We start from the raw sequence: 26,384 nt of genomic DNA on the forward strand, positions 1-26,384 counted from the left end.
TGGTTTTCTTTTGGTAGCGACAACCTTCTTACTCCTTGAACCCCATTTTCTCCTAAAATATTTGATCCACATGAACTTTAGAGGCACTTAAGCCAAAGAAAGAAAGGAAATGAAGGAAGGAGGGAGGGAGGAAAGGAAGGAAGGAAAGAAAGGAAAGGAAAAGCAGGCCGTGGACTCTGTCCAAAGAAGAGGAATTAAGCAGTTGTAAAACTCTGAGCTTGTCATAATTTATATGTAAATAACAACACGCCAAGAATGGAAGAGAATATAATGAGGATGATTTTTTTTTTTTCAAAATGGGGTTTCTTCTGTGCAGCCCTTGGTGTCCTGGAACTTGCTCTGTACACCAGGCTGGCTTTGAACTCATAGAGATCCACCTGCCTCTGCTTCCTAAGTTCTAGGATTAAAGGCACGTGCCACCACCACCCAGCTACAACGAGGATTTTTATGAACATATTTCATCAATTCTAGAGAAATACTTAGGTGAAAAATATAGCAAACACAGAAAACACACTGATTCAGAGACACATTCTAAGATTTTGTGCGTCTGAAAATCATGTCACAGTATGCTATGTGCATTCTTCTCATCCCCCTATTTTGAAGTGGACTCATACCAAAGACTACACTGAAGAGTGGTATAGCTCTGCCTGCTACAGGAACCTGGCAGTCTTCAATGAATTACGACATTATTTTGTTTTACTGAAAACCATACATACTTTAAATCTCATTGGGTTTTATGAGAGACATTCAAATACTGTCTCAGACCTATAAACAATGGAAATGAACTTGCTTTCCTAAATGTTTTTTCAAAAATTAAAATTGCTTTGGTAATAACAATTTGAAAATGGGAAAAAAATTAACAATATTTTATATTTTCCTATAAAGGCTACTTAACGAAAGGATTAGATTTTTAAACTCTGATGAATGAATAGGGTGACTTTCTTAAGCATGTCTCAAGCATGAGCATTCCCAATGGACTTTAATAAAGATAAATACATTAGTAATAATGGGAAAGTTACTGTGAATGGATTATAACTAACCAAATTCAGACTGCCTGAAACTAAACATCCATCTTGTGTGTTTTCAAGTTCGCTCCCAGGACTGTACTCTACCTGAGATATTCAAGCCCTCGTGCTAACTTGGTTTCATATTAAATGAATTTTGCTTGTTTTAGAAAGCCAAGGCCAGCTCTGGGGAAACACATCTTCAGTTCAAGGTGTTTTCCACTTCTGTGACTGGGTGCATCTGTGGGCATATCTGGGGTGTAACTCCACTGTAACTCAGAGAGCATTTATATTCTTACAAAACAACAAAGTCTCTGCAGAGGCAGAGACACCAGACAAATCTTCACACCACAACAAACAGTCAAGGGGGCATCTCCATCAGCTATCTTTTTATTTTATAGCAATTCTTCACAAGAGGTCATTAGGTCATGGCTAGAAGAACTACTGTAAAATCATGCAGGAAGATGATAGCTTATATTCATTGGACTAGGATCTCCCCATGAACAAGTACGGAGGAAAAGTCACAGGCAGATTTACTGAGCATTTGTATTGTGCCAGGCTGTCTTCAAACAGTTCATCACACATAGATCCCTTTCAGAAAGACCTCCTTGCAGTAAACAATGGACAATCATGTAATGAAGATATGCAACTCTAGCTTCTGCTGCTCTCTTCCACTCTAGTCTTCAGTCCTGGCTAGTGCCAGAGGCAAAGGTGGACATTCATAATAAACTGTAAGCCTGCAGTACAGAATGTGGTCACAGAATCAATGGTGTACTGCATAAACACACAGGAGTGAGAAAGTATACAAACAACAGGAGGCAAGAACAACAACAGTTCAAAGGCTAGATCCTCGCTGATTTCAGGAGACCAGCTACATTTGGAGCACATCCTCCCTGTGGTGCACACTGGAGTGATTCTATCATTTCATGGCCAGTCCAACCCTTGGCTATTCCAAGTATATTATGCCTTTGCTTTTTCACTTGCAATTTGCAATGACCAATTAATTAGGAGAAATCAAACTAGAATTCTAGCATGTGTCTAGAAATACCAGCTCTCCTCTGCATGTGCTGTGATTATAATATCAACAGATATTCATAGAACAGCAGTATATATTAATGATACTGGCAAACAGCAGGTTATAGTGTCACTGGGTTTCTGAAAGCATCCCTGGTCTTGGTGTTTACCTCAGTGTATGTTTTCAGGTATTTTCAGCCACGGTCCTCCTTAAAAAGAATAATTAAGGGCCATAGGCTTCAGTGCTTGGTTTCTTACAGCTCTGCCTTAGTCTCCAGTGTCATATTCCTCTATCAGGTGAGTTCTAGGTTTTCTGAATTTGTGTTAGTGGGGACTGAACCCATGAACTCATGTGTTCCAGGCACACACAAGCTATATCACTAGCACAAGTTCTATTTGACATTATGGAGGTGGAATTAGTTGGGTAGAAAGCAATGACAGTTAAAAGCACTGGCTCTGTAGAATGGGTAAACCACTGAGAGGTGGGGACAGAGCAAGGTGGTGATTGCTGTGGTGATGATTATACCATTGATTTCACCTCCTCCCTTCTGGGGAGTTCTTCTGCACTTGGGGCAGAAGTCACACTCATCTCCATGTTTTCCTTTTAATATTTTTTATTGCTTTTAGTCATGTGTGTGCATGTGGGTATATGAATATGAGTGCAGGTGCCTGTGGAGGTCAGAGGTATCAAATCCCCTAAAGTTACAGATACTGACAGTTGGGAGCTTCATGTATCACGCAGGTCCTGAAACCTGAATTCTGGTCCTACGGAAGACCAGTAAGTGTTCTTAACCATGGAGCCACCTCTCCAACCCTATTTCCGTTGTCTTAATAAATGCTTTCAAATGTCCTGAGTAGGTAACAGAAGCTTTACTCACTAACTTGATTTGTTGCTTGAGGTTACTTTTATTAAGACTAGCTAAGTTACAGAATTAAGAAAATAAATGATATAAAGTAACTTTACAGGGGCAATTCATTTTGAGAACTGTAACGAGAAGATGTAATGAGAAGAACACATAGTTAATGATTTAGTGGCATCATTACTATTATTATAACAGACATCAAGGCATAGGTCAGGAGAGGACACTGGGACCCGGAACTGGAGTTAGATCCTGACATGGATGCTGGGAAGCAAACTTAGGCCCTCTAAAGAGTGTTTTTACCTCACTGAGCTATTTCTCCATGTGTTATTTTTAGTAATCTTAGCAGGTCATTTTGTTTCTAGGAGACACAGTACTAATAGTGTCTCCCTGTGAATGCTTTATTCAAGCAACCAACATGGAAGTACATGCAAACATTCTGGAGACAAGAGAAGGAGTTGGGATGAATATGATCAAAATACATATTAACACCATTTAAATGTCATAACAGAACCACTGTAGTCAAGTAGTCAATAATTAACGTCTACTAGTAAAAATGTATTTTTTCAAAGCAAAAAAAATCTTTAATGAAGTAATAAATTGATCATGATGTTCACATTTTTCTAAGCATCACATTCCAAGTTAACTATCTTCCATCCCCTTTGCAATGATTGACTCTACAGATGCTTCTTAATTTATGATGAGGTTATGCTCTTACAAACTCAACCTAAACTGGAAACAGTGTGAGTCAGAAAGTGTTCATTACACAGATTGACAGAGTAGCTCAGCAGCATGGTGCCCTTGGAGTTGCAGCTCCCAGACTCTGCTCAACAGTGAACTGACCGACTAATAGCTAGGCAGGAAGTATACGTGGGACTTCCAGGCAGAAAGAGAAGAAGTAAGAGATAAATTTAGGTGTGAGAGAGATGCCAGCAAGACACAGAACGAGTCAGACATACGGAATGGGGTAAAGGTAGTAAAAGCCACATGGTAGAATGTAGATTAATTTTACTTATAAGAGCTAGCTAAAAGCAAGCCCAAGCTTCAGTTCAAGCTATCATAACTAATAATAAGTTTCTGTGTTGTTATTTGGGAGATGACTGGAAGGATAGAGAAAGACTCACTTCAGGATAAAATACATCTGCTGGCTTTCTTGCTGACACCACATTTGTACAATGCTAATGTCTTGTTACTGTTTGATGGGATTATTGCATTGGTCACCTGTTGAACATGTGACAGGACAGTACCAGAGAGCCTGAATGATTAGCAATTACAGAAGCACTGTTAACTGATCTTGGTGATGGGCTGCAAAGCGCTGAAACTCTGATGATTTGTTTGTGTGAAATGACCATAAATTAAAATGCCTGTGCAACCCTAGTGTCACCTTAGGGACAGGAAAGAGGCGGTTGTGTTATTACACACCTATCTAGGTGCTGGAAAGGTTAATGCATTTTTTTTTCAGTTTGTTTTCACAGACATTTTGAAAAGCAAATGGGCCATCCTCACTTCCGAGAAATCAAATAACCTGCTCATAAAGGTAAAAATAATAGGGGAGGATTTACAACTACTCAACATTGCTGACCTTGTTATTTCATGCATTTCTCAAAGTAAAGAGAAATGTTTAAAACACTTATGAAGGAAAACATTACACATTGATTTAGTCTGCAACATTGAAGACAAACCTTCCTTGACCCAAGTACCTACTGAAGTTTTAAAAAGAAAGTTTAATTTTAATTCATGCCTTTTAATCTTTTTTTCTAAGTAGAACTGTCCCCAGGCTGAGAAAGCAGACTGGTTTACAGGTGCAGTAACCTTTGGAAGAATGCACTCCAAGCTGCATTTTTGTGGCGATATTCTCTCTGTCTTTTCTATTGTTTTAGGATACCCACTTTATTCATTCATTTATTCTTGTTTGATTTTATATAATTTTAGTTTAATTTGGTCTTTATAATTTGGAAATAAGATCCTTTACAATTCTTAATGTTTTTAACTGAAACAGAATATCATCACCTTCTGCTTCTCTTTCCTCCTTCCAGCCCCTCCCAGGCCCCCTCAAAAGTTTATAACCTCTTTTTGTTTAATTATTATTGATACATACATACCTGCATACACACACACACACACACACACACACACACACACAAATACAACTTGTTGAGTTTGTATCTGTTGTTAGTGTGTATACGGTTTCAGGGCTGACCACTTTGCATTGGACAGAATAGGGCTCATCCCCGGGGAAGGCTAAATCTCCTTCTCCCAACAGCTATTAGTGACTTATTTATAGTTATTTGTCTAGTGGTAAGACACGAAATATTCCCCCTTCCCATATTAACATGTCCCTTGATATTGCTATTGTTCTGGTCTTGTTTATGAAGCCATTTCTAGGACAGACTGTTGTGAAATTCTAGTGTGTGTGTGTGTGTGTGTGTGTGTGTGTGTGTGTACGATGTGTGTGTGAGGATGTGGGTGTGTGTGTGCCATGGCATGCATGTGGAGAAAAGAGAACAATTTTATGAGTATATTCTCCCTTCCATTGTGGGCTCCAGGGACTGAATTTAGGTCCTCAGGCTTGTGTGGCAAGTGCTTTTACTCTTGCTCAATGACCCTATCTAATTTTGTCTTTCATCTTTTGAAATAGCTATGTGGTCATTTTGTAGCCAGTACACCAGTTTTGAATGCTAATCTGTGATTGACTGATTATAGATTCTAAAATCTTATCCAGTAGTTTATTTAATTTTGATGATACACCAGGCATTGAGTGTATCTCCTCTGTGATTATACAATGTTGCATGCACAACCATTCCTGAGTTACAGTCCAGTCAGTGCACATGTCTTACAGCACTCACTAAATTCCTGATAAACTGCAGTGGCTTTTAGTAGCTCCATTTATTAATATGCATTTAGTTTCAGTTAAAAATTTATGAGCTATTTGTTGAACTAAATCCATTCGGATTTTTGCTGCCTCTGACAAAGTAGATAATACCAGACTGGTATCACTGAATAGAACTGTGCAAGCTGGAGAAGTAGTTTTAGATACATATACTGTAACAAAATGGTGAATGGAAGGCTTCATAGACTAATCAAAATAGCTGGCACTTGAGGGGTCAAAATCCTAGAGAGAAGGAAGCTCATTAAAGCAGACACCCTGTGTTGCTGGTGTTTGCTTTCATTTTCATTGTTCCTCCAGGGAATGTTCCATTTCTCAGTTAGAGGACTGGTTGATGAACCGAAAGTGGCACTCTGCTCTCTGGAATACACTCCAGACTTTGTTCCACCAAACAGGGTTCAAATCAACCAAGAAACTAAGAGTAGACATAGGAAAGAAAGTTCCAGATAAAAGGGGAACTACAATACCATTTGGATTCGCTAAAGCTGCTGTGCCAGAAGTGGATGGCTGGGAAACTGAGCAGAAAGCAGCTGCCGCTGTCGGGAAGTTAAAGAATTCATGAATCTCATAAGACTGAGAAGTGAAGAGATGAAGTCATGGGCTGCCAGGGAGAAAGGGTTTCAAGAAGAAACTAATAGACTTTCACCTGAGTTTGTCCCCAGGAGAAGGGACAAACTTAGGTTACTCTTCACAAAGGCTGAAGACAGTTTTTACTGACCAAGCAATAGGCCCAAGCCTTCCAATGGAAAAGTAAGGCTTATTATGACAAAGAAATGTAAATGTCTTTCCTTCCAGATGTTGCGCATCAGCTAACTACTGTGGGAATATACACTGCAGAAGCATTTGCTTGAGCCAGTGGTTGCTTTACCTTTGCATTTCAGTGCTGCAGGAGGACATTGTGCTAGCTCCGCCACCTCTTTACCTGTGGTCACAACACTAGACCATTTCAGCTTTGTAAATCACTTGCTTGAGTCCTAAGGCACTGGCTAACTGTTTAAACACAGGCAGTAACACACAAGACCCTTGTGCTGCAAGCCGAGATTGACGGGCCTATAGGATCTGTGTGAAGGGAACATAATGAACTCATTCAGAAGGAGAACCAGTGGTCCAATGTGGGTCTCGAAGAAGACCCAGATTGTGAGTCTAGCCTTCATCATCGGAGCCATCTCTCCAGGCCAGAAGACCAAGACCGTGAGCTCATCTCTTTGGCCTCATTTTTGTTTACACAGCTCATGAGACAAACCTTTCTGTTCGCTGATTAGTTTATGGAGTTTTACATTTATAAAATATTAGATAGTTTATAAATTTTATATGATCTAATGTACATGTATATGTACACACACAAATAAATGTTTTACATAATACTTTTACAAGGACACAGCTTAGGGCTAGAACCTCATCTCTTGAGAAAATAGACAACTTTTGCTCAGAGGTGTCAAGTTAGGGATTAGAATTAAAGTTACAGGGCTTGGGCATATAGCTCAACAACAGACAATTTGCCAAGGACACTGAAGCCCTCCTTTCAAACTTGAGCCCCAAGTGATGGAGCAGAACTGAGTTTGTCTGACAGGTGTATGCTCATTCTAGGGGACCTGAACATTAAAGAATGCTACTATAAAACGAATGTAGAAAAGTACTATAAAAATCCTTCCACATCCTAGAATCTGAACAATATAAAAGGTAATAGAATTTTAGACCCCAAGAATATACATATTACCAAAAAGAGAAAGAATCCGGCTGACTACATAAACACTGGTCTCATATAATACTGCTTGCTCCACTTTCTATTTTAAAGACATTTATTTGCATCTTTGTCACTACAGATCTGGTAGGCTTGCTATTTTGTGTATTACAGTATGCTAGATACTTTTCCAGGTAAACACTCAAGGAACATGGTACACGGTTAAAGTGAATTGGAAAAGGTGGGTAGAGAAGGCCCAGGAAATAAAAAAGAAAGAAAGGAAGGAAGGAAGAAAGAAAAAAGAAAAAGAATCCAAAACCCTAAACAACAAAAACAAAACCACAAGGAAACAAACTACCAGATAGAATGGATGCACGGGGGAAACTGAGGCACTTGTTTTGGAGCTTTGGGAAGTCCTATTTGTGTGACCACGTGACACAGATCCCACTACTTCATTGGATGTTGCTTACTTTTACTGGCAGAGCAACTTCAGAAGAGCATGCCTGGAAAACCGAGCTCCTGCCAAGGTGTAAATCTGCAGCTTTCTGAGAGTGTCATTCACTGTCAGAAGGAGTGAGCAGATCACACAAACAGACACTTCATCAGACCATATGGTACCGAACCCTGGAGAGCTTGGTGAGCAGTGACTAGGGATGTTAGAATGCACCTGCTCCTCTCCGCTTCTGTGTATTTACTTGAGAAGTCATGGAGAAGTTCAGGGAGCCTGGAGGACTGCAGAAGGCATCCATTAGGCTCTCTGAAACTCACTCTACAAAACCAACGTCACCCTCTCACTCCCTACCCCTCAGTGAACTTGACACAGCTCTGGGATAAATCAATGAAGAGAGGGAGATCCCCAGCCTCCCCTGGCTTCTGCATGTTTATTCCAGGGTTTTCTGGGAAGAAGGAAGACTGCTTTTTCACTCTTCATGAATAGTTCATGTGATAGTCTCTAATGGAAACAAAGTGACATTTCTTATTACTGTTGGCTTTTTGGCTATTGGAAGGCAATTGTGAAGGGAGTGTCTTGAAACAATTAGTTCTCTGTAACTGATTATTTTAACAATGCACATTTCCCAAGAGCTGTTTATCCTCCAAAGAAAGCAGCTAAGACTAGATGTGCACTGTGTCTAAGAAGATACCCACAGTGAACTACATCCTATGCTAAGTGGGAATTCCAAAGGAAGGATGCAGAGGGAGGCTTGATTTTGTATCCCATTAGTTTCCTTCCCCCACCCCACCCCCACCACTCAGTAAAATTTTGACAGTGTGAGAAACACAGAAGAAACCCTAACATCAAACTGACTCTGACTGGTGCTTGTTAAACAGAATCACACTGTAGATCCCAGTCACTGTAGTGATGTGCACTATTTAATGAAACTATGGCCTAGGCATTGTACAATCCAAGTGGTTCAGCGTCTTGTGAGGGAGAAGCAGCATGAGTTCCCAGACTAGTTAAGTGTTAGCTTTTCTGTGGCTGAAATCTGGGGCTGTTTATAAGATCTGTAGACGCATGGAACAGATTCAGTGGGTTTGGGTAGTAATATTTCAGGATTTTAATGATGGATGGGGTCCTACTTTTGCCTTTCAGCCAAATCTCAGCCTGGTTATTATTCTCCTTCATTGTTAAACAAATTTGGTTATACTTTGGCTTAAATAATTCAAGAAGCCAGATCTATAAATAAGAGCGTGAATCCACTAAGAAATGACAAACTCATGTTGGAGAGATGACTCATGGGTTAAGAACACATACTGCTCTTGCAGGGGCTCTGAGTTCAGTCCCCAGTGTCCATATCAGGTGGCTCACAGTTCCAGGAGACCCAACACACTAGCCTACTCAGGCACTTCTATTAAAATGTGTAGACCTCCCCCAACATCACATAATGAAAAAAATCATTTTAAAAAAGAAATGTCAAAACAAATTCACTTCCCTTTTAAAATAGAATTTATTGCAGTGGTGTAATGGGGGATTAAAAAATATCATCTATTATGAATTTGACTCTGATACAGAGACGTTGAAGTTCCTAGTAGTTTGCCTTCCTCAAAACTTGAATTAATGAACAAGGAGATTTAAAAAGTATGAACAGTGGACATCTGTGATTTTGGTCTGATCTCTCCCACTGGCAAGAAAATCCTTTCTCCTGGTACATAGTCCACCATGTGTTTTAGGATCAGTTTGACTTTTTCTTTCCACCACTGGATCAGCACATGGAACCAGCCTGGGCCTGGCTTGAGCCTGGGCTACCATGTGACTGATTCCTGTATGAGATGTGGGGTAAGGTGGAGAAGCGTGGTCCTTCCTGAGATTTCACTGCTAAGGAACAAATCCTTTTCTCACTAGAGATGGAAAGTTGTTGGAAGTAAGTTGGGTGGTAGGCACCATGATCAATGAAAAGAGAAAGCTCAGCCAGGAGCGTGAAAGGAAGGGTGGTGATTTTACCTGACATACAAGTAAGGAAATCCTGCTTCTGTTCAGCGTCCTTGGAGCCCCTATTCTGACATGAAATGATGCACAATAGATATTAGGGTTTATCCCCACTATATCCAGAGTATCATAGGAATGTAGTAAGACCAGATATCATCATGCTTATATTTTTTTCTATTGGCTACTGAAATAAGGAAATTATTCATAGGGTCCAAACTTAAAAAGGACATTTTCTACATTTATTCTCAACATTTTTTCACAATACCTAGAGTATTAACAGACACACACACACACACACACGCACGAATGCACGCATGCACGTGCACACACACACCCTCACACACAAAAGCCCAAGAAATAAAACTAATGAGGACTGACCAATAAGAATTTGAATAAGAGTTCAGTTCTTGGGGAAATTTTTGGGTTTTGGTTTTTTCTTTTTATTACAGTTCAGGAGGGAGTCAGTATTAGATATAATAATAGACAGAATAATGATTTTATTCTAACCTTGCTTTGTATTTACATTTATTATGATTTAAAATACATAAATGTATATGCATATGTTCCCAAGTGCTCAAGTATGTTAGTAGTGTGGTAATCCAACTTGGATCTTTTAGTAATTAGTGCATTTTTACAGTATTTTAAATGGTAAATGTTCCTTATTCAAAATATATCAAACAATGCACACAAAAACTATATAATAAAGAAATCCATTATTTATTTATTGCTCTCACAGGACCCACAGTGTCGTAATAATCTGGATTTTAAAAGATAAGGAGGGCATCCTGAGCAAAATACACAAAGCAAGCAAAAATACACAATATAATTTTGTGGTCACAAAAACCCAACAAAAAACTAAAGACAAATCATTGAGTCTCTGTGAAACATAGCTGGCAGATCCTACTATTTTACAGGCGTAATGTGTGGCAGTGCTTATCTTGAAGACCCAAGGCAGTTTATAAATTAAATTAATGCAGGCAAGTCCAGAGCAATGTCAATGTCCGCTTCCAAATGCCTTTTTATAGGCATGACTTTGATGACTGATTTACTGAGTCCCTGGTATCAGGAAATGTGCCAGGTGCCAGGCACCAAACAGTAATGTCACACAGAGTCATTGCTTCAATAATGTCACATCGAGGAAAAAGCTCATTAAACATGAGTTTGAAATATTTTAGTTTTCACTTATACTTAGCTTGTAATAAGGACTTCATAGAAGAGATAATTATTTTTCTGTCTTCCCTTGAAATCCAACGTTATACTTAACACAGTTGTTGTAGAGCTTAACCCCTAAGTATGAAGTTCAGCATATTACATTATAGCCTTACAGTTTGTGTTGATTCAATGCAGTACTTCTCAACCTTCCTAATGCTGTGACTCTTTAGTACAGTTCCTCAGGTTGTGGCAACTCCCAACCATAAAATTATTTTTGTTGTTATTTCATAGTTGTAATTTTGCTACTGTTATGACTTGTATAAATGTAAATACTTTTGGAGATAGAGGTTTGCCAAATGGGTCTTGATCTCACAGGTTGAGAGCGGCTGATCGAATGACTTCTGATTGACCCCATTACAACTGTAGATCCTCCTAATTTCTGTTCTTGACCATTAATCCAATACAGCTTGAGTTACTTTCTGCCTACATGTTGTTTCTTGCTTTCTATGTTGTGTCATCTCAGGCTTTGAACTTACTCCCCTCCACACACAACCTTGCTGCTCGGCTGATAAGTAGAGGCTGTTATACACAAGTCCTGTCTCTCAGCTGCAGCAACCTCGCATATCTACCACTGCCATGAGTAGATAGTTGTCTCCAGCTGGCAGACATGTCTCTTCACCTCCTCAGAGAAGCTCTGTGCTTCTGCTCTTCTTGCCTCAGCCTGACCTTACACAGAGCCTGCTTTTACAGTTCTCAAGTTTTTTCCTTATTGTTTTTTTTTTTTTTTCAGAAGGCTTAGAAGTTTCCTCTCTGAACCACCCTCTCGTCCTTAAACTATAATTTCCCCTACTTTTTTTTCCTGCCTTCTCTATTCCAACTGTGGTCCCTAAATCATTGATTTGGCATCACTCAAAAAACGCGTGAGAACTGTACATTTTCAGAGTCTACCCACATATTGTAAGAGCAGCTCTGGGACTGAGGAATAATGATCTGCATATTAGCAGGTCTACAGTAGATTTATTAGCAGATCTATTTGTAGTCCTATAGTAGATGCTCCTTGATTGCACAGAAAGGAGCCACCCCATGAAGTCACATTGCTCCTATGTTCTCCTTCTGTTGGCTTTGTCACAGCCATGGAGTAGGTACGGCATCTTGTTGAAGCTCTTCTGTCTACAGTGACTCCAAACTCCTAGTCTGGTTTTCCTCTGTATTTTCTGGTCAGTTCTTAACAATCTCTTCCGCTAGCATTTCCACAGACACACACTGTGATTAACAGTGTCTCCAAAATCTCACCAGATCCACTGCGTGTCCTCCAGAACCATCATCTTCCCTCCAGTCAGGGATTTCTTACTCTCTCTAGCCTCATATTTAATCCTAAACAAACTTCAGCATCTCTAAAACCTGTCACTGGCCCCTCACCTCAGGAACACTGTCAGAATACCCACAGTTAAGATGACGCCAGCCTGCCTGCCCACAGTGGCTCTTTTCAGTATTCCATTCTAAGCATTTCTAGACATTCTCTGAAAGGGTAAGCATACGCATATGAGCATTCCATCCCCATTCAGAGGGAGAAAAAGATTAATATTGCCAAGAAACTCCATGAAGATAAAATAAAACACCCACGTCTGAAGGCTTCCTATTGGGTGAGGCTGCTGACGACCACCCCAAGAGAGCATGGGGAGCTGGTACCAAAGTCAAGCTGCCCTTTCTTCTCCTCTTTCACCTTTCTTCCTCTCGTCAACCCTTCTCTTAATCTAGACAATGTTAATCACTTTCTTCTTTTACAACTGTGGCCAACACTGTTTTCTCAGCCGGAAACAGCCCATTTATAGCCACATTTTCTTCATTTGTCTAAAAAGCATGGACTCGGATGTGAGCAATGAGGTACACCGTGTACAACATGAGATCGCATACTCTAACTCACAAGTGGCTCCTTCTCAGGACTTGCCGCCATGCAAACACTGCTCTATCACAAGTCAGAAATTCGGGTTCTTAATGTTTCTCAATTTTAAGGTTCTGCAGCAAGCATTTAAAAATCTGAATCACTCCTGCATAGCATTGGGCAGCCATGAAATAAAATACATATGCAGGTATTGTGTAACACTTTTCTCTGAGATCACAACATTCCATCCTGCAAGGGAGCCCCTTAAACAGGAAACTAAACCCCTCAAAACCAGCTTCAAGAGGTCCCACGAACTGAGCAGGTTCACCTGGCCCTTCCCTGACAGAGTAAATGGAGTACTGCTGCAAGAAGACTCCAGAACACAAGCTGGGCTGCCAAAGAGAACTCTGAATCCAGAGCAGCTGCCTGGAAGAAGCAGAAACCAGCTGGGCTGCCTGGAGAGTTTACACCACTGAGTCTCCTGGAAAGGACACTCTCCATCCTGTTGAGCTGTCTGCAGGCTGTGTGGTGTGCTCCATGTTCCCAGCTTTGTGAGCTGTCCCCATGCTGGGGGTGGGGGGGTTGCTGATCCAACTGTCTTTGAGTCATTTCTGCTGCTGTAAGTAAGCTTCACCCAATCCCCTCCTTAAGTAACCCAAATAAAACTCATTGGTTCACCGAGTTAGACTATGGCCGTATCTGTGCTTTGGTCTGTCGTGGGCTGCCTATCTGGGGCGAGTATGTTTTGTCTCCCCAGGAAAAGTTTTGTCACATAACAACAGCGGGCTGTCAGTATGGATTTTGATCTTATTTCTGCTAGAGCACAGGTATCCAGAGGTGGCCAGGCAGGGCCTCTAACCCAATAGTTTACTTTTGCATATCAATTACATGCTGGCACAGGCAGAGGGAAATGGCCCTATACTCTGTTCTCACAACACTCTACTTAAATGTCACTTGCCATAGCATACCTCATAGCTAATTGTTTTTCATTTCAGCCATCCCTTCTACAGGCTACGGCTGTCCTCTCTAGGTACTGGCAGTGTGCATACTCCACGGTCCTACATGTTCCAAACATGTAGGTCACTGTATGGGTTTCCTTTCCTTACCAGGTAACGTACTTTGAGGAAATGCCATCATGCAGGCTATATTCTGACTAAAGAATTTGTCTCCCTTCCTCTCCCTTTCTTCTGCTTTAAGACTGGGTATTGGCCCACGTGTCTTGTGTGGAGGGTAAAGCTCTACCACTGACTCCTATTGCATCTGTGTGCTATGACTCTGTTGTATGGATATAGGCACACATACCTTTGTGACAAGAGGGTGCACAGAGTAATGACTACGTAAAAGTACTCTTGGTAATTTCATTGCATTATTTCAGACTAAGGGACTTTTTCACTTTGGACAATTAGAAAAACATGTTCATTTGCTCCAGTTGATAATTTCAGGATGAACCATTTCCGCACTTAACTAAAGCACTGAAAAGCACTAACAGCTTTTAGTCATACTACCCAAACATATTCATAAAATTAACTGAAACTTGCCATTACTGTACTCAAGAATGGGCCAAATCCTTTTTAGTCACTAAAATATTCTTACATATAAACATTAGCGTTGAAGGGGAAATTGCTTAAACATCCATGTCATGGCTTAGTTGACCTAATGTCTAGACACAGCTATGGCCCATATATGTGCATCAATCCTACACGGTTGCTATCTGATTATAACTACCTATAAAGAACATATTTTTGCAGTTAGTTAATATTGCTGAAAAGAAACAAACATTTTCCTTTTCATGCGTACATGATGGGTAAGTTGGAATTCCAGACATATTTCAAATGTTAGCTATTTAGCCCCCCCCTCTACATTTTTCTAAAACATTTTGTCATTGTGCACACAAGCTCATCTGTATGCAGACTCTTACTTTTTGAACACTGACACCTGGGTTTTGCATTTGTTAAATGGGTGTTGCCTTGTAAGGCCTGGCTTACCTGCAAACTATTGAAAATGACAAAGAGAACCAACATCCAGAAGTGTCTGTAGGCCATATGCAGTCCTCCCCAAAGCCACGTCATAGAAATCAGGGCAAAGAGATATAAAATCAGAGGAATTTCTAGAAAACACAAAGAAAACAAACAAAAAAAAATTGAGGTTAGGAATACTGCATGTGACAATATGTGATCATACATGAACACGAAATGACTTCGGACGCCTTCTGTGGTAGGTGGCTTATATCCTAATACACATGCAGAAGACAGCCTAGGAAATCCTTCTGTGTGAGGAAGGGAAGGCTCAGTGCTGAGCCACATAGTGCCTGGTTTTCAAATGGGTCTTTTTGTCACTTGGGGAAGGGGAAGAAAGAGATTTGTCCCTGCATAGGCTACCACCTGCTGGACTGTGTGGGAAGTGGCATAGAGAGTACAAAGGTCCCTAGATTTCCTTAAGGGTGAGGGGTGGCCCTGAGCCCCCCCCCCCACCGTGAGCATACCCCCCCAATGTGGCTTTAAAGTGTGTGTGTGTGTGTGTGTGTGTGTGTGTGCGTGCGTGCGTTTGATTCCCTGAGACAATAACAAAATGTACTATGAAGGTTAAAAGAGGAGATGAAGGGACTAACTCCCTTCATCTTGGTTCTGCCCACCATGCTCTCCTGCAGATGTTCTAAAGGTTTCCAAAGTAAGTACCATGCAAGTCAGTATTTTATTCTCACACTGTGTGTGTGTGTGTGTGTGTGTGTGTGTGTGTATATACACATACTCACATACATACATATATATATTTATGTATGGTGTATGTGTATGTATGTATGCATTTTGTGTGTATGCCTGAGTAAGGGCACATGCATGTCATAGCATGTGTGTAAGCCAGAGGACAACTTTCAGGAGTTGATTTTCTCCTTTCACAGTGGGTTGTGGGGATCGATTCAGGCCATTAGGCTTGCATGGCAAGCACCTTTACACATGGAGCCATCTCACAAATGCCATTCAGTTACTGAAACTATTTCCATTGTACAGCTAGGGCCAGCACTGCATAGTTGATATCTCTGTGATCCCATTAACAAAAATGGTTGAGACCTTGCCTTTGACATATTTATTGGTTATGGTAGTTTTTCTTTTAGACTACTGTGATGGTTACTTTTATCTTTCAACTTGACTCAATTTATAATCATCAGAAGAGATGCTCAGTGGAAGATTATTCCTATTTGGTTGGCCTGTGCACACACAAGTCTGTGGAGATTTGTGTTGATTACTAGTGTTTGTTGATGTGGGGAAGACCCAGCCCACTCTTGCTGGAGTTATTCCCAAGGCAAGGGGCCTGGATTATATCAGAGAGTGGTTTTCAACCTTCCTAATGCTGCAACTCTTTAATACAGTTCCTCATGTTGTAATGGCCCCAAACATAAAATTATTTCCATTGCTATATCGTAACTATAATTTTACTATTGTTATGAATTGTAATGTAAATATCTGTGTTTTCTGATGGTCTTAGGTGATCCCTGTAAAAGGGTTGCAACCCATAGGAACATTTGCTCAACTGTGTTCATAGAAACATTATTTGTAATAGCCAGAACTTGGAAGCAACCTAGATGCCCTTTAACTGAAGAAAGGATACAGAAAATGTGGTACCTTTACCCAATGGAATACTACTCAGTCTTAACAAACAATGACATCTTTAAATTTGTAGGCAAATGGATGGATCTAGTAAAAAAAAAGTATCCTGCGTGAGGCAATCAAGATCCAGAAAGACAAACACGGTATGGGTATGTACTTACCCATAAGTGGATATTAGACATAAAGAAAAGGATAACCTGATGGGGGTGTCCTTCTGTATATATGCTTCTCTTATTGGTTGATGAATAAAACACTGTTTGGGCAATAGCCAGTAGAGGCAGGAAGATATGCAGGCTACAATCCACAACCCCTGAGAAGCTAAGTAACAAGGAGGACCCTAAGAGTGACATGCATGGATGCCCCTGGGAAGGGGAAATAGATAAGATCTCCTGAATAAATTAGGAGCAAGGGGGAGGGGCGTTTAGGAGAGGAGAACATGAGGGAGGGGGGGGAGTGAATGGGAGGGAGAAGAGCATGAGGGAATGGGATAGTTGAGTTGAGGAAGGGACAGAGAGGGAGAGAAAGGAAAGAGATATCTTGATAGAGGGAGCCATTATGGGGTTAGGGGGACCTCTGGTACTAGGGAAACTCTTAGGAACCTAAAAGAATGAATCTAAGCAATAGTGGAGAGGGTACCTAAACTGGCCTTACTCTGTAATCAGATTGATGACCACCCTAATTGTCATCATAGAACCTTCATCCTGTAACTGACGGAAACAGATACAGAGACCCACAGCTAAACAGTGAGCCAAGCTCCTGGAGTTCAATCGAAGAGAGGGAGGAGGGATTTTATGAGCAAAGGGGTCAAGATCAGGAGGGAAAACCCACAGAGACAGGTGACCCATGTTATGAGGAGCTCACGGTCTCTGGACTGACATCTGGGGAACTTGCTTTGGGACTGAACTAGACCCTCTGAATATGGATGACAGTTGTGTGGCTTGGGCAGTCTGTGCGGCCAATAGCAGTGGGGCCAGGATTTATCCCTAGTGCATGAATTGACCTTCTGGAGTCCATTTCCTGGGGAGGAATACCTTTCTCACACTCAATACAAGGGGGAGGGGCTTGGTCCTGCCTCAACTTGATATGCCAGACTTGCTTGACTCCCTATGAAAGGCCTTACTCTTACTAAGGAGTGGATGGGGCATTGGGTCAGGGGAAGGTGGGTGGAAGTAGGAGGAAGGGAGGGAGGGGAAACTGTGGTTGGTGTGTGAAAATGAAGAAAACAACTTTTAAATAAATAAAAAATTTAAAAAAAAAACGAGTAGAGAAATCAAACTGAACACAGGCAGCCAAGTGAGCAGGTAAATGTGTGGGCGTGATGGGAATAGCTGTCCTAAGTCACACCTTAATTGCCTCACTATAACAAACTGTGAACTAAAATAACCCTTTCTCCTCCCACCCCCACCCCGGTGGCTTCTGGTCAGGGCATTTTATCCCAGCAACAAGAGTGAAGCTAGGACAAGTACCACAGATTTGGGTTTATTTGATTTGTAATGCTTAGATTTGGACCGCAAATGTATACATTATTTTAACACAGGAACTCGATTTGTCCCATCAATGAAAATGCTTGTTTTGGTCACCTATGTATTGGAGGGTTGCATAGACTGGCCTCTAAAATTAGCCTTCTCTAAGGGAAAAACCTTTGTAATTCAAAAGTATATTGAGTAGCATTACTTGGAAACTATGTAAATACTCTTTCTATTACCGAATATTTAGTTTATTCAGTTTTATAATATGGACTCCGAGATTCCTGTTATATTTATAGGTCTGCCATTCATTAGTATTTATTTTGATGTTTAAATTGCCCCTACTCATAGCCCTGTCCAGGTGGCTTCTGTTCCATTTCCTATGTCTTCACCATTCCATTGGCACTTGCTTAGTTATGGGTCCAGGATATGTCAGACATTCTGTACACTAGTCGTGATTCCTTTTAGGATAGAATAGTACTTGGATACCATGTTCTGTATGATCAACAGCTAGACAAGGTTACTTGCTCTTGGTACTCCTAAGGTGTCTCAGTAACCAATCTCTCTCTCTCTCTCTCTCTCTCTCTCTCTCTCTCTCTCTCTCTCTCTCTGTTTCTCTCACTCCCTGTATCAATCATATATGCATTCATTCCCTCTCATACCTAAAGTAATTTCCTGTTATACAAGATACTTATGGTTATAAAAGTATTTCTCTCAGTAGAGGATAACTTTAGTGGGTAATTTCAGATTATTTCATGATTTCATGATGTTGTTTCTTCTGGTTCTCAGAGGATACATTTCCAGATGCATGTCTGAAAATGTGCATAGTATGCACATGCTTTTGATAATATTGACCCTCTGCCTTATCACTTAAGGAAAATACTTGGTGGCTTCCCTGGGGCACATGAACATTTCCAGCATCACTATTCTCACACTTTTGGGCACCATTAAGTGTTATTTGAACCCAAGAAATGTAATACTTGAGCAGTTGACGTGGAAGTCAATTGATAGCTTTTAAGTAGCTAATTAACAGGTAGGGTATACACTGGACAAAGGAATGATTGTGTCTCAGTCTGCATTATCATTATGGCATGAGATTTAGTTGTGCTAAAAAAGATGATGTGTAACTTAAAACTTGTGAAATGCTCATTTCCAGTTTTAGTTTTAGCATCATAGGGAAATTAAACTGTGGAAAGTAAGACAATGGTAGGGCTAACAACTATAAGTGTTTGTGTCACTCTTGTAAAGAAGTTTTTCAGTTCGCGTCAATACTTTTTCTTGCCACATCACAAACATTAGTTCTGGTTTCCTCCCTTTCCACATTTTGTGACTATGTCCTCTGTCAATGAGCAGTCCATTCCCCCATATTTTCAATAATCTTAACTGCTCTATGCACTTCCCTGTTTGGCTTATAGCTGTCATCCTTACCCATGCATAGAGAGCTTCCAAACTCACTCTGGATTCTATAGAGCACCCTATGATGCACTCAAATGACCTCAAGCAGTGATTGTGTTCTGGTAGCCAATGTTTGGGTACCATCTGGTGCATGCAAACCTTGCTCTGAACCAACTAGTGGATTTGGGATGCAATTGTTGAGGAAGAGAAAGGAAAAGAAAAAAGATGGGAGCAGAGACCAACAACCAAACACTAGGTGGAAAAAGACAGGTTGAAGGTCTCCATCAGATCCCCTAGTGAAGAACAGTGGAGGAACTGTGGGAGTCAGAGGTGTTGAGGATACCATGAGGGCATGGCCTTGGCTGGGTCAATTAAACAGAGCTCATAGGAGCTCACAGAGACTGGAGTGGCAATTTCAGAGTTTGCATGGCCTGACCTAGGAACACTGCATACATGTTGTGGTTGGTTTGCTAAGTTTTTTGGATGGGGGAAGGGGGCTCCTGAAAGTGGGAATGGGGTGTCTCTGATTCTTCTGCCTGATCTTAGGACCCTTTTCCTCCTACTGAGTTATTTTTCCCAGCTTTGATGTGAGGGTTTGCGCCTGGTCTTATTATTTCTTGTGCCATGTTGAGTTAATGTCCTAGGAAGCCTGCTCTTTTCTAGGGGGGAAACTAGGGTTATAAATATGAGGAAGATGGGAAGGTGGGGGAACTGGGAGGAATAGATGGAGGAGAGGCATTGGTTGGGATGTATTTTATGAGAGAAGAATAAATAAAAATTTTAAAAATGGTATATTCAAATACTAAGCTGTTTAGGAAGAATTCACTAGAGAAATGAAATTTTGCAATCATGTTTAACAAGCTAAATTAATTGATTACTAAAAAAATCACCAACTTCTTTGTGAATGACATTTTGAAAGCATGCAAATCAATTCTATTTTTAAAAATTAAAAATAAAACAAGAAAGAGACAGAAGTGGCAAGAGGTAGAAAAATCAGATTTATTTCTTTTTAAAGAAGGAGGCCTTACCAAGGGTTATGCTGATATTTTGCTCAGATGCACCCTTATAAATCATCTGAGTGATTATAACTTTCTGGGAAAATAAAATAATACAAAACGTGTTCGTGTAGATTGATAATTTTTCCCATTAATGACTTGTAGCTAAACAAGAGAGACTATGTTCTGATTTAAATTTTAAACTAAGTTCTTTTATTTTCCCACTGAAATTCTATGAAAAGAGTCAGAAGGCCTCGATGAGCCTAGGAAACTGCTTAATTGTCAAAGATTTATCAACTCTTCAAATCACAGCTTAGCTTCTACTGGAGAAACACAAGTTTCTATCTGTGGTTCTGTGTAGAGCATGAAAGGACCTGCACAATTTTATATGCACAACTAGGTTTTGTGGTTCCAGAATTTGGCTGACATGTTCTTCTAAGTACCTAGAGCCAAGCAAGTACTATGTGCCGATAGCACTTAGAGCGAAAGTTAACAGACCATGCTGGGGCTGCTGCCTAGAGATACCCACAGCCCATTTCCTTCTGTTAAGAGTGTGGTAGCTTGGCACTCTGGAGCAGAAACTCTGCAAGGAAGAAAGCCTGTCATAAATAATTCTGCATTTAGCAAAGGACCCCACGCTGGCTTTGCAGCAGAGCAACAATAATTAAACAAGGACTTCAGATGGAAGAAACATCCAAAGGCACATCTGGAGTTCGTGGGATTTAAGCCTATAAAACTGGAGGAGGGGGTAGTTCTTTATAAAGGAAAAATGGCAAGTCTGTAATTGGGTTACAACGTCTCAGACGACGCCCATCCAAGTGAGAGGCTCTGAAACTCAAGCTTCAACAGCTTTATTGTTCATCTACCTCTGAAGAGACACCCTTTAAATTCTCTGGAGCCTCAGTAAAAGAAGAAGAGAGGATGGGGATGGATGCTGAGAAGCATGTTGCTAAATGGTTATCATTGTACCATGAATTTAATTTGGCAAGCTGGGCATTAATGTCCCCTTTAATGGAAATAAATTTAGTTTCACAATTACTAATCTGGGTTTTTGTATATAATAAATTACTGGTAACTTATCTCTTGCCTATATGCCAATGTTTGTCCAAGAAGATGTAATTGGTAATGTTAGAGACAACTGATATTTAGAGATGGCTTTGTTAACATAAAATAGCATAATTTAAATGTTCTCCATAAAAAGAGACCTTAAAAACACATCATTCTATCCAAAGAACAAGGAGATCTATATAAACAACAATGCCATGCACAGTGTACAAAGAATGTCCACAGCCTAACAGCAGCAGCAAAACCGCCAGATACTCCAACTTCAACATGGACAAAGGGCTGAGAAAGATGTTTCTCTAAGTAACTATAAGAATAGCCAATAAACATGTGAAAATATACTCAATATAATGAGCAACGTAGGAAAAAAAACACACAACTACAAGAGCTATAACTAATATTCATTAGGATAGCTGTTACCAAGAAATGGAAAAATAGTAGGTAGGAAAATGGGGATAAATTGGAGTCCTGTGGACCACTGATGGGGATGTCACGTGTTGCTGCTGTGGAAAATGTTCAGTGGTTCCTTAAAAGTTAAACAGAAAGTTGCCATAGGATCCAAAACTCCCATGCCTAGTTTTATCCCTAAGAAGTGAAGGTAAGGGATGAAACACTTGCTTGTATACCAATGTTCATAGCAGCATCAGTAACAACAACCAAATTGAAACAGCCAAATGTCCACCAACAGTAAACAAAACATAGTACTTATATGTTTTATTTAAGATATTTATGTTTTTCTCCCCACCAGAGGACTCATTTAAATTAGGAAAACAGGTAAATTGAAAAAAAGAAGTATCAAGAGTTCTTTCTCTGAAGCATGGTTCTTATTCTGAAATTAATAGATATTTGGATACAAGGACTCTTCTGTGGTCTGGTCTGACTCACTTTTTGTTGAGAACACAGCACTCCATATTAGCACCGATTCCACAACACACAAGCACTCACACATGCTCTCAAGTATGCCTAGAAGCACATAGGCCTACAAAAAAAAAAAAAAAAAAAAAAAAAAAAAGTGCAAGGCATTCATGTCCCAGAACTGGCCAGTCAGCATTGGGCCACTGTGTGGAATGGGTTAAAAATAACACTTGTGGGGCTGGAGAGATGGCTTAGCTGTTAAAGGCTAAGCTCACATACAAAACTAACACTTATGGGTGAGCTTTGGAAATTGTTCACAGAAACAATCTCTACCACATTTGGTCAGCTTATACTCTTAATCTTTAACCACAAGTCCTAAACATGCCACTATGTCCTTCCACGATGGTAATGGGCTAAACCACTGAAACTATAAACCCCCAAATTAAATATTTTCCTTCGTAAGAGTTGTTGTGATCATGATGTGTCTTCACAGCAATAGAAACCCTACGACACCTGCCCACCTACCTACATACTTACCTATCTTTTGTCTCTCTATGTTGGTTCTTTTTCTATGGTCATCCTAAATACATTTGCACTTTGGGAAATCCTTTATTGCACAAAGCCCATGAAAACATTCTCAAATGCTTAGTTCTGCACCTTGCTTACAAAGGGGGAGGTCAAACTTAGTTAAATTAGTAAGCAAAAGCCAAGTTGTAGTTCAAGTCTTTGTATAATTAGCTATGATACAGTTAAAAGTAGAACAGATAGCTAAATTTACCTGGCCAGTATTTATTACACACACACACACACACACACACACACACACACACACACACAAACAGAAGGACATAGAGTGGGAGGAGAGGAAGGGAGGGAGGAGGAAGGAAGGAACAGGGATGAAGGGATTTAAAGTGCAGAGAAAGCATATCAGAAGAATTTATGGTTGTGTTTTGTAGGCAAAGCCACTTGTTAATGATATACCTCTACGTCAGATCCCTATGATTATTTTTTAATTTAAATTACACTTATTTATTTATTTATTTATTTTGGGTGTGGTAGAGTACATGTTCTCAGGCCCATGTGGAAACCAGAGGACAACCTAGAGACTAAACTCAGTCTTCAGGCTTAGCATCAAGTACCTTTAAATTTTAGGTTATTTTGCTAGCCCAATTACTTACATTTTAATGGAAGTGGGGGGGGAGGGGTGAGAGAAAGGGGGTGACAGGCATTGACCACTTCCCCAACTTGGTCTATTTTATTTAAGATTTCCATATGCCAATTCCAAGACCATTTAAGGAGTAAGATCTGCCATCGATTCCTGGATTTTGGGACTCAACTACCACAAATAACAGAAAGCAATGCTTGTGGACTGCAATTTATTTATTTGTTTGTTTGCTTGTTTGTTTGAGACAGAGTTTCTCTGTGTAGTCCTGGCTGTCCTGGAACTCAATCTGTAGACCAGGCTAGCCTCTGCCTGCCTCTGCCTCCCAAGTACTGTGATAAAAGGTGTGCACCACCACCCTTCAGAAATGCACATTCTTGAGAGAAAAGCTTCATACATCCTAGCTTGTTTTCTTCCCTTCTGTCTACCCTATGCTTTCATGCCATACTCCTTTATCTCATCTCATTCCCCTTGAAATATATTGATAATGGGACTTACCAATGGCTTATGGCCTTATGGCACACAGTCCATAAATTTTTAAACAAGAATTGAGGGAGATCATAGTATATCTTAGTGGAAGGAAGCCTTAATGACCATATTCCTAGTGTAGGCCTACACCTAGCATCTTTAGACATAGATAGTTGATACTTACGTTTGTGTGAGGGTTGGCAAGGAAGGAGCTGTGCAGGTGACATACTGGACCATAGGACAGAAGCCAACATTAGCTATTTACTAGTTTATTTTTCAGGCTTGAAGGAATGTGAGTCTATTCCCCAGGGTCTCAAGTTCTGCTGAGGACCTTGCCTTCAGGGCTTTGCTCACTGCAGAATTTGGGCTTGCTAGGGTGTTAAAGGAAATCCCAGTGTCACTCCTGCTTTGAGTGTGATTTATATGGACTGAAAAAAAAAATGGCGAAAGCCTAGAATTATGGTCTTGCCTTGCAAAAGCTATGTATAATTTTCAATTTGCAGGCTGTAATTTTGAATCTAAGGAGAATAATCAAGTTATGTGAGACATACCCACACCAACCTTGCAAAAACTGTTATTAGAGTAATTCCATGTACTTCCAAGTTGCCAGATAATACTGTGCTGTGTAGAGATGGAGCTGTCAGTTATGTCTGTGATTGTCAAGGAAAGGCAAAACATTCTGTTTTCTTCCTCTGAAGTATGCAAAGGGAAATGATCATTTGGGCTCACAGCTGAAATAGTAATTTTCTACAAATGTTTTGCCAAATGAAAGTGACAAAAGTTTTTAGACATCAGAATTCTAAAACAAACAGGGAACCAGCTGAGTAACCATTGAAGATTGGCTTAGCCCATTGTTGTAGAAGAGCAGGAAGCAGCTGAAGTCTGGTTGACCCTCATCTTGTAACATGACCATTTACTCAGTGCTAAAGAGCTTGAAACAGTCCTTTAGACCAGGCAGCAACTTCTCACACACAGCTGTCAGAACATCAGAAGTGTATAACATGTCTTTACTTTGAATCTTACTAGATAGCCTTATGACGTTTAGAAATTAAGTTACTAAGCACCCACTAGTAATGAGTTAAATGTGAAATATAGTTTGATCGTACATCACAGAACAGTCAATAGGATAACAGGCTCAAACACAACGCCAAAGTCTTGAGTTAAGTAACAAAACATCTCATAAAAATAAACACTAATGATAATACTGTGTGTTCAAGAAAATGCTTTTGTGGGTTGTCACAATCTCAGTCCCCAGACCTGTTTTCTGACAGAGCATCAGTCTGGATAAATGCAGTTTACCCTCAAAACTTACTTGCTTCTTCAACTTTGTACCTTAGCCATCTTACCAGAAAATACAATTTTAAATTTTATTTATTTTTTTTAATTTCCTCTGCTTTATCACAGGGATCTGCATGCTTCTACCTGAGTGTTGGAATCAAAGGGAAGCACTACCACAACCACACCTTGTTTCTTTACAGTGTGTCTGATTATATCTCTCCTCCCATTCGGTATTAGATTACAGGGGAATTGTCTCTCCTTAGAAATAATGCAGTATTGCTCAAAAGGTTTGGGTGTATTACTTTCTGTTGTTAAATAACTATGCCCGTAAATGCAGAAAATGAACAGCACACCCACACACAGAGCTGTCCTTGGGAATGTACTGACCACAGAGCCATCTGTCTCACATCAAGGCTTGCCATTGTCCAATCGTACAGTACACAGAAGTGGGGGCAGGGATCGTTATGTACATTCTTACTAGCAATCTCAGAGAATAAAAAGGGAAACAGTTGTTTTGAGAAAAAAAAAATAGCTCAAACTTAACCCCTGCATAGGATTTAATGGGAAGGAAGCCATCAGAGCACAACAAAATCGTAAATCACTGGGCATGGTGGTACACGCCTTTAATCCCAGCACTGGGCAGGCAGATCTCTTGAGTTTCCCGCCAACTAGTCTACACAGTGTGTTCCAGGACAGTTAGCCTGTATTTCAGAAACACAAAAACAAAAACCTGGGAGAGGGAGAGACGGCTCAGTGGTTAAGAACACTGGCAGCTCCAGAGGATCCAGGTTTGATTCCCAGCACCCATGACAGCTAACAATCATCTGTAATTCTAGTCCAAGTAGATCCAGTGCCCTCTTCTGGCTTTCACAGGCACCAGGCATGGTGCACAGGGTGCAAAGACACTCATGCAGGCAAAATACTTACACATGGAAAATAATACGAATACAGCCAACCAACTTACACAAACATAAACAAGAAGCATAACAAAAAGCCTTAACACTTGCTTTGACAACGTTTATCTATTAGTGAGTAGATAATTTGAACACAGTGACCTGCATCCAAAAATGGATCATTAAACTTTTCTTTCCCTGTATGTCAGTGTCACATGTAACCTTTTTATTTTTTTATTTTAATTCTAGCATCCCTCTTCCCTATTCTCTTGAATATTGCCTATGAAATTCAAATCATGGCTA

General features: G+C 40.2%; 1 protein-coding gene across 1 annotated transcript in view; it reads right to left on the bottom strand.

The window, feature by feature from the left end:
• Positions 1-26,384, bottom strand: part of Adgrv1 (adhesion G protein-coupled receptor V1) — a 468,823-nt gene that overhangs the window by 43,470 nt on the left and 398,969 nt on the right. The window contains exon 87 of the mRNA XM_051182821.1: positions 14,891-15,012. Within this exon, the coding sequence (XP_051038778.1) occupies positions 14,891-15,012 (122 nt within the window). The remainder of the gene's footprint in view (positions 1-14,890; positions 15,013-26,384) is intronic.

The sequence above is a fragment of the Phodopus roborovskii genome, unplaced genomic scaffold, assembly GCF_943737965.1.
Source record: "Phodopus roborovskii unplaced genomic scaffold, PHOROB, whole genome shotgun sequence".
NCBI classification, from domain to species: domain Eukaryota; kingdom Metazoa; phylum Chordata; class Mammalia; order Rodentia; family Cricetidae; genus Phodopus; species Phodopus roborovskii.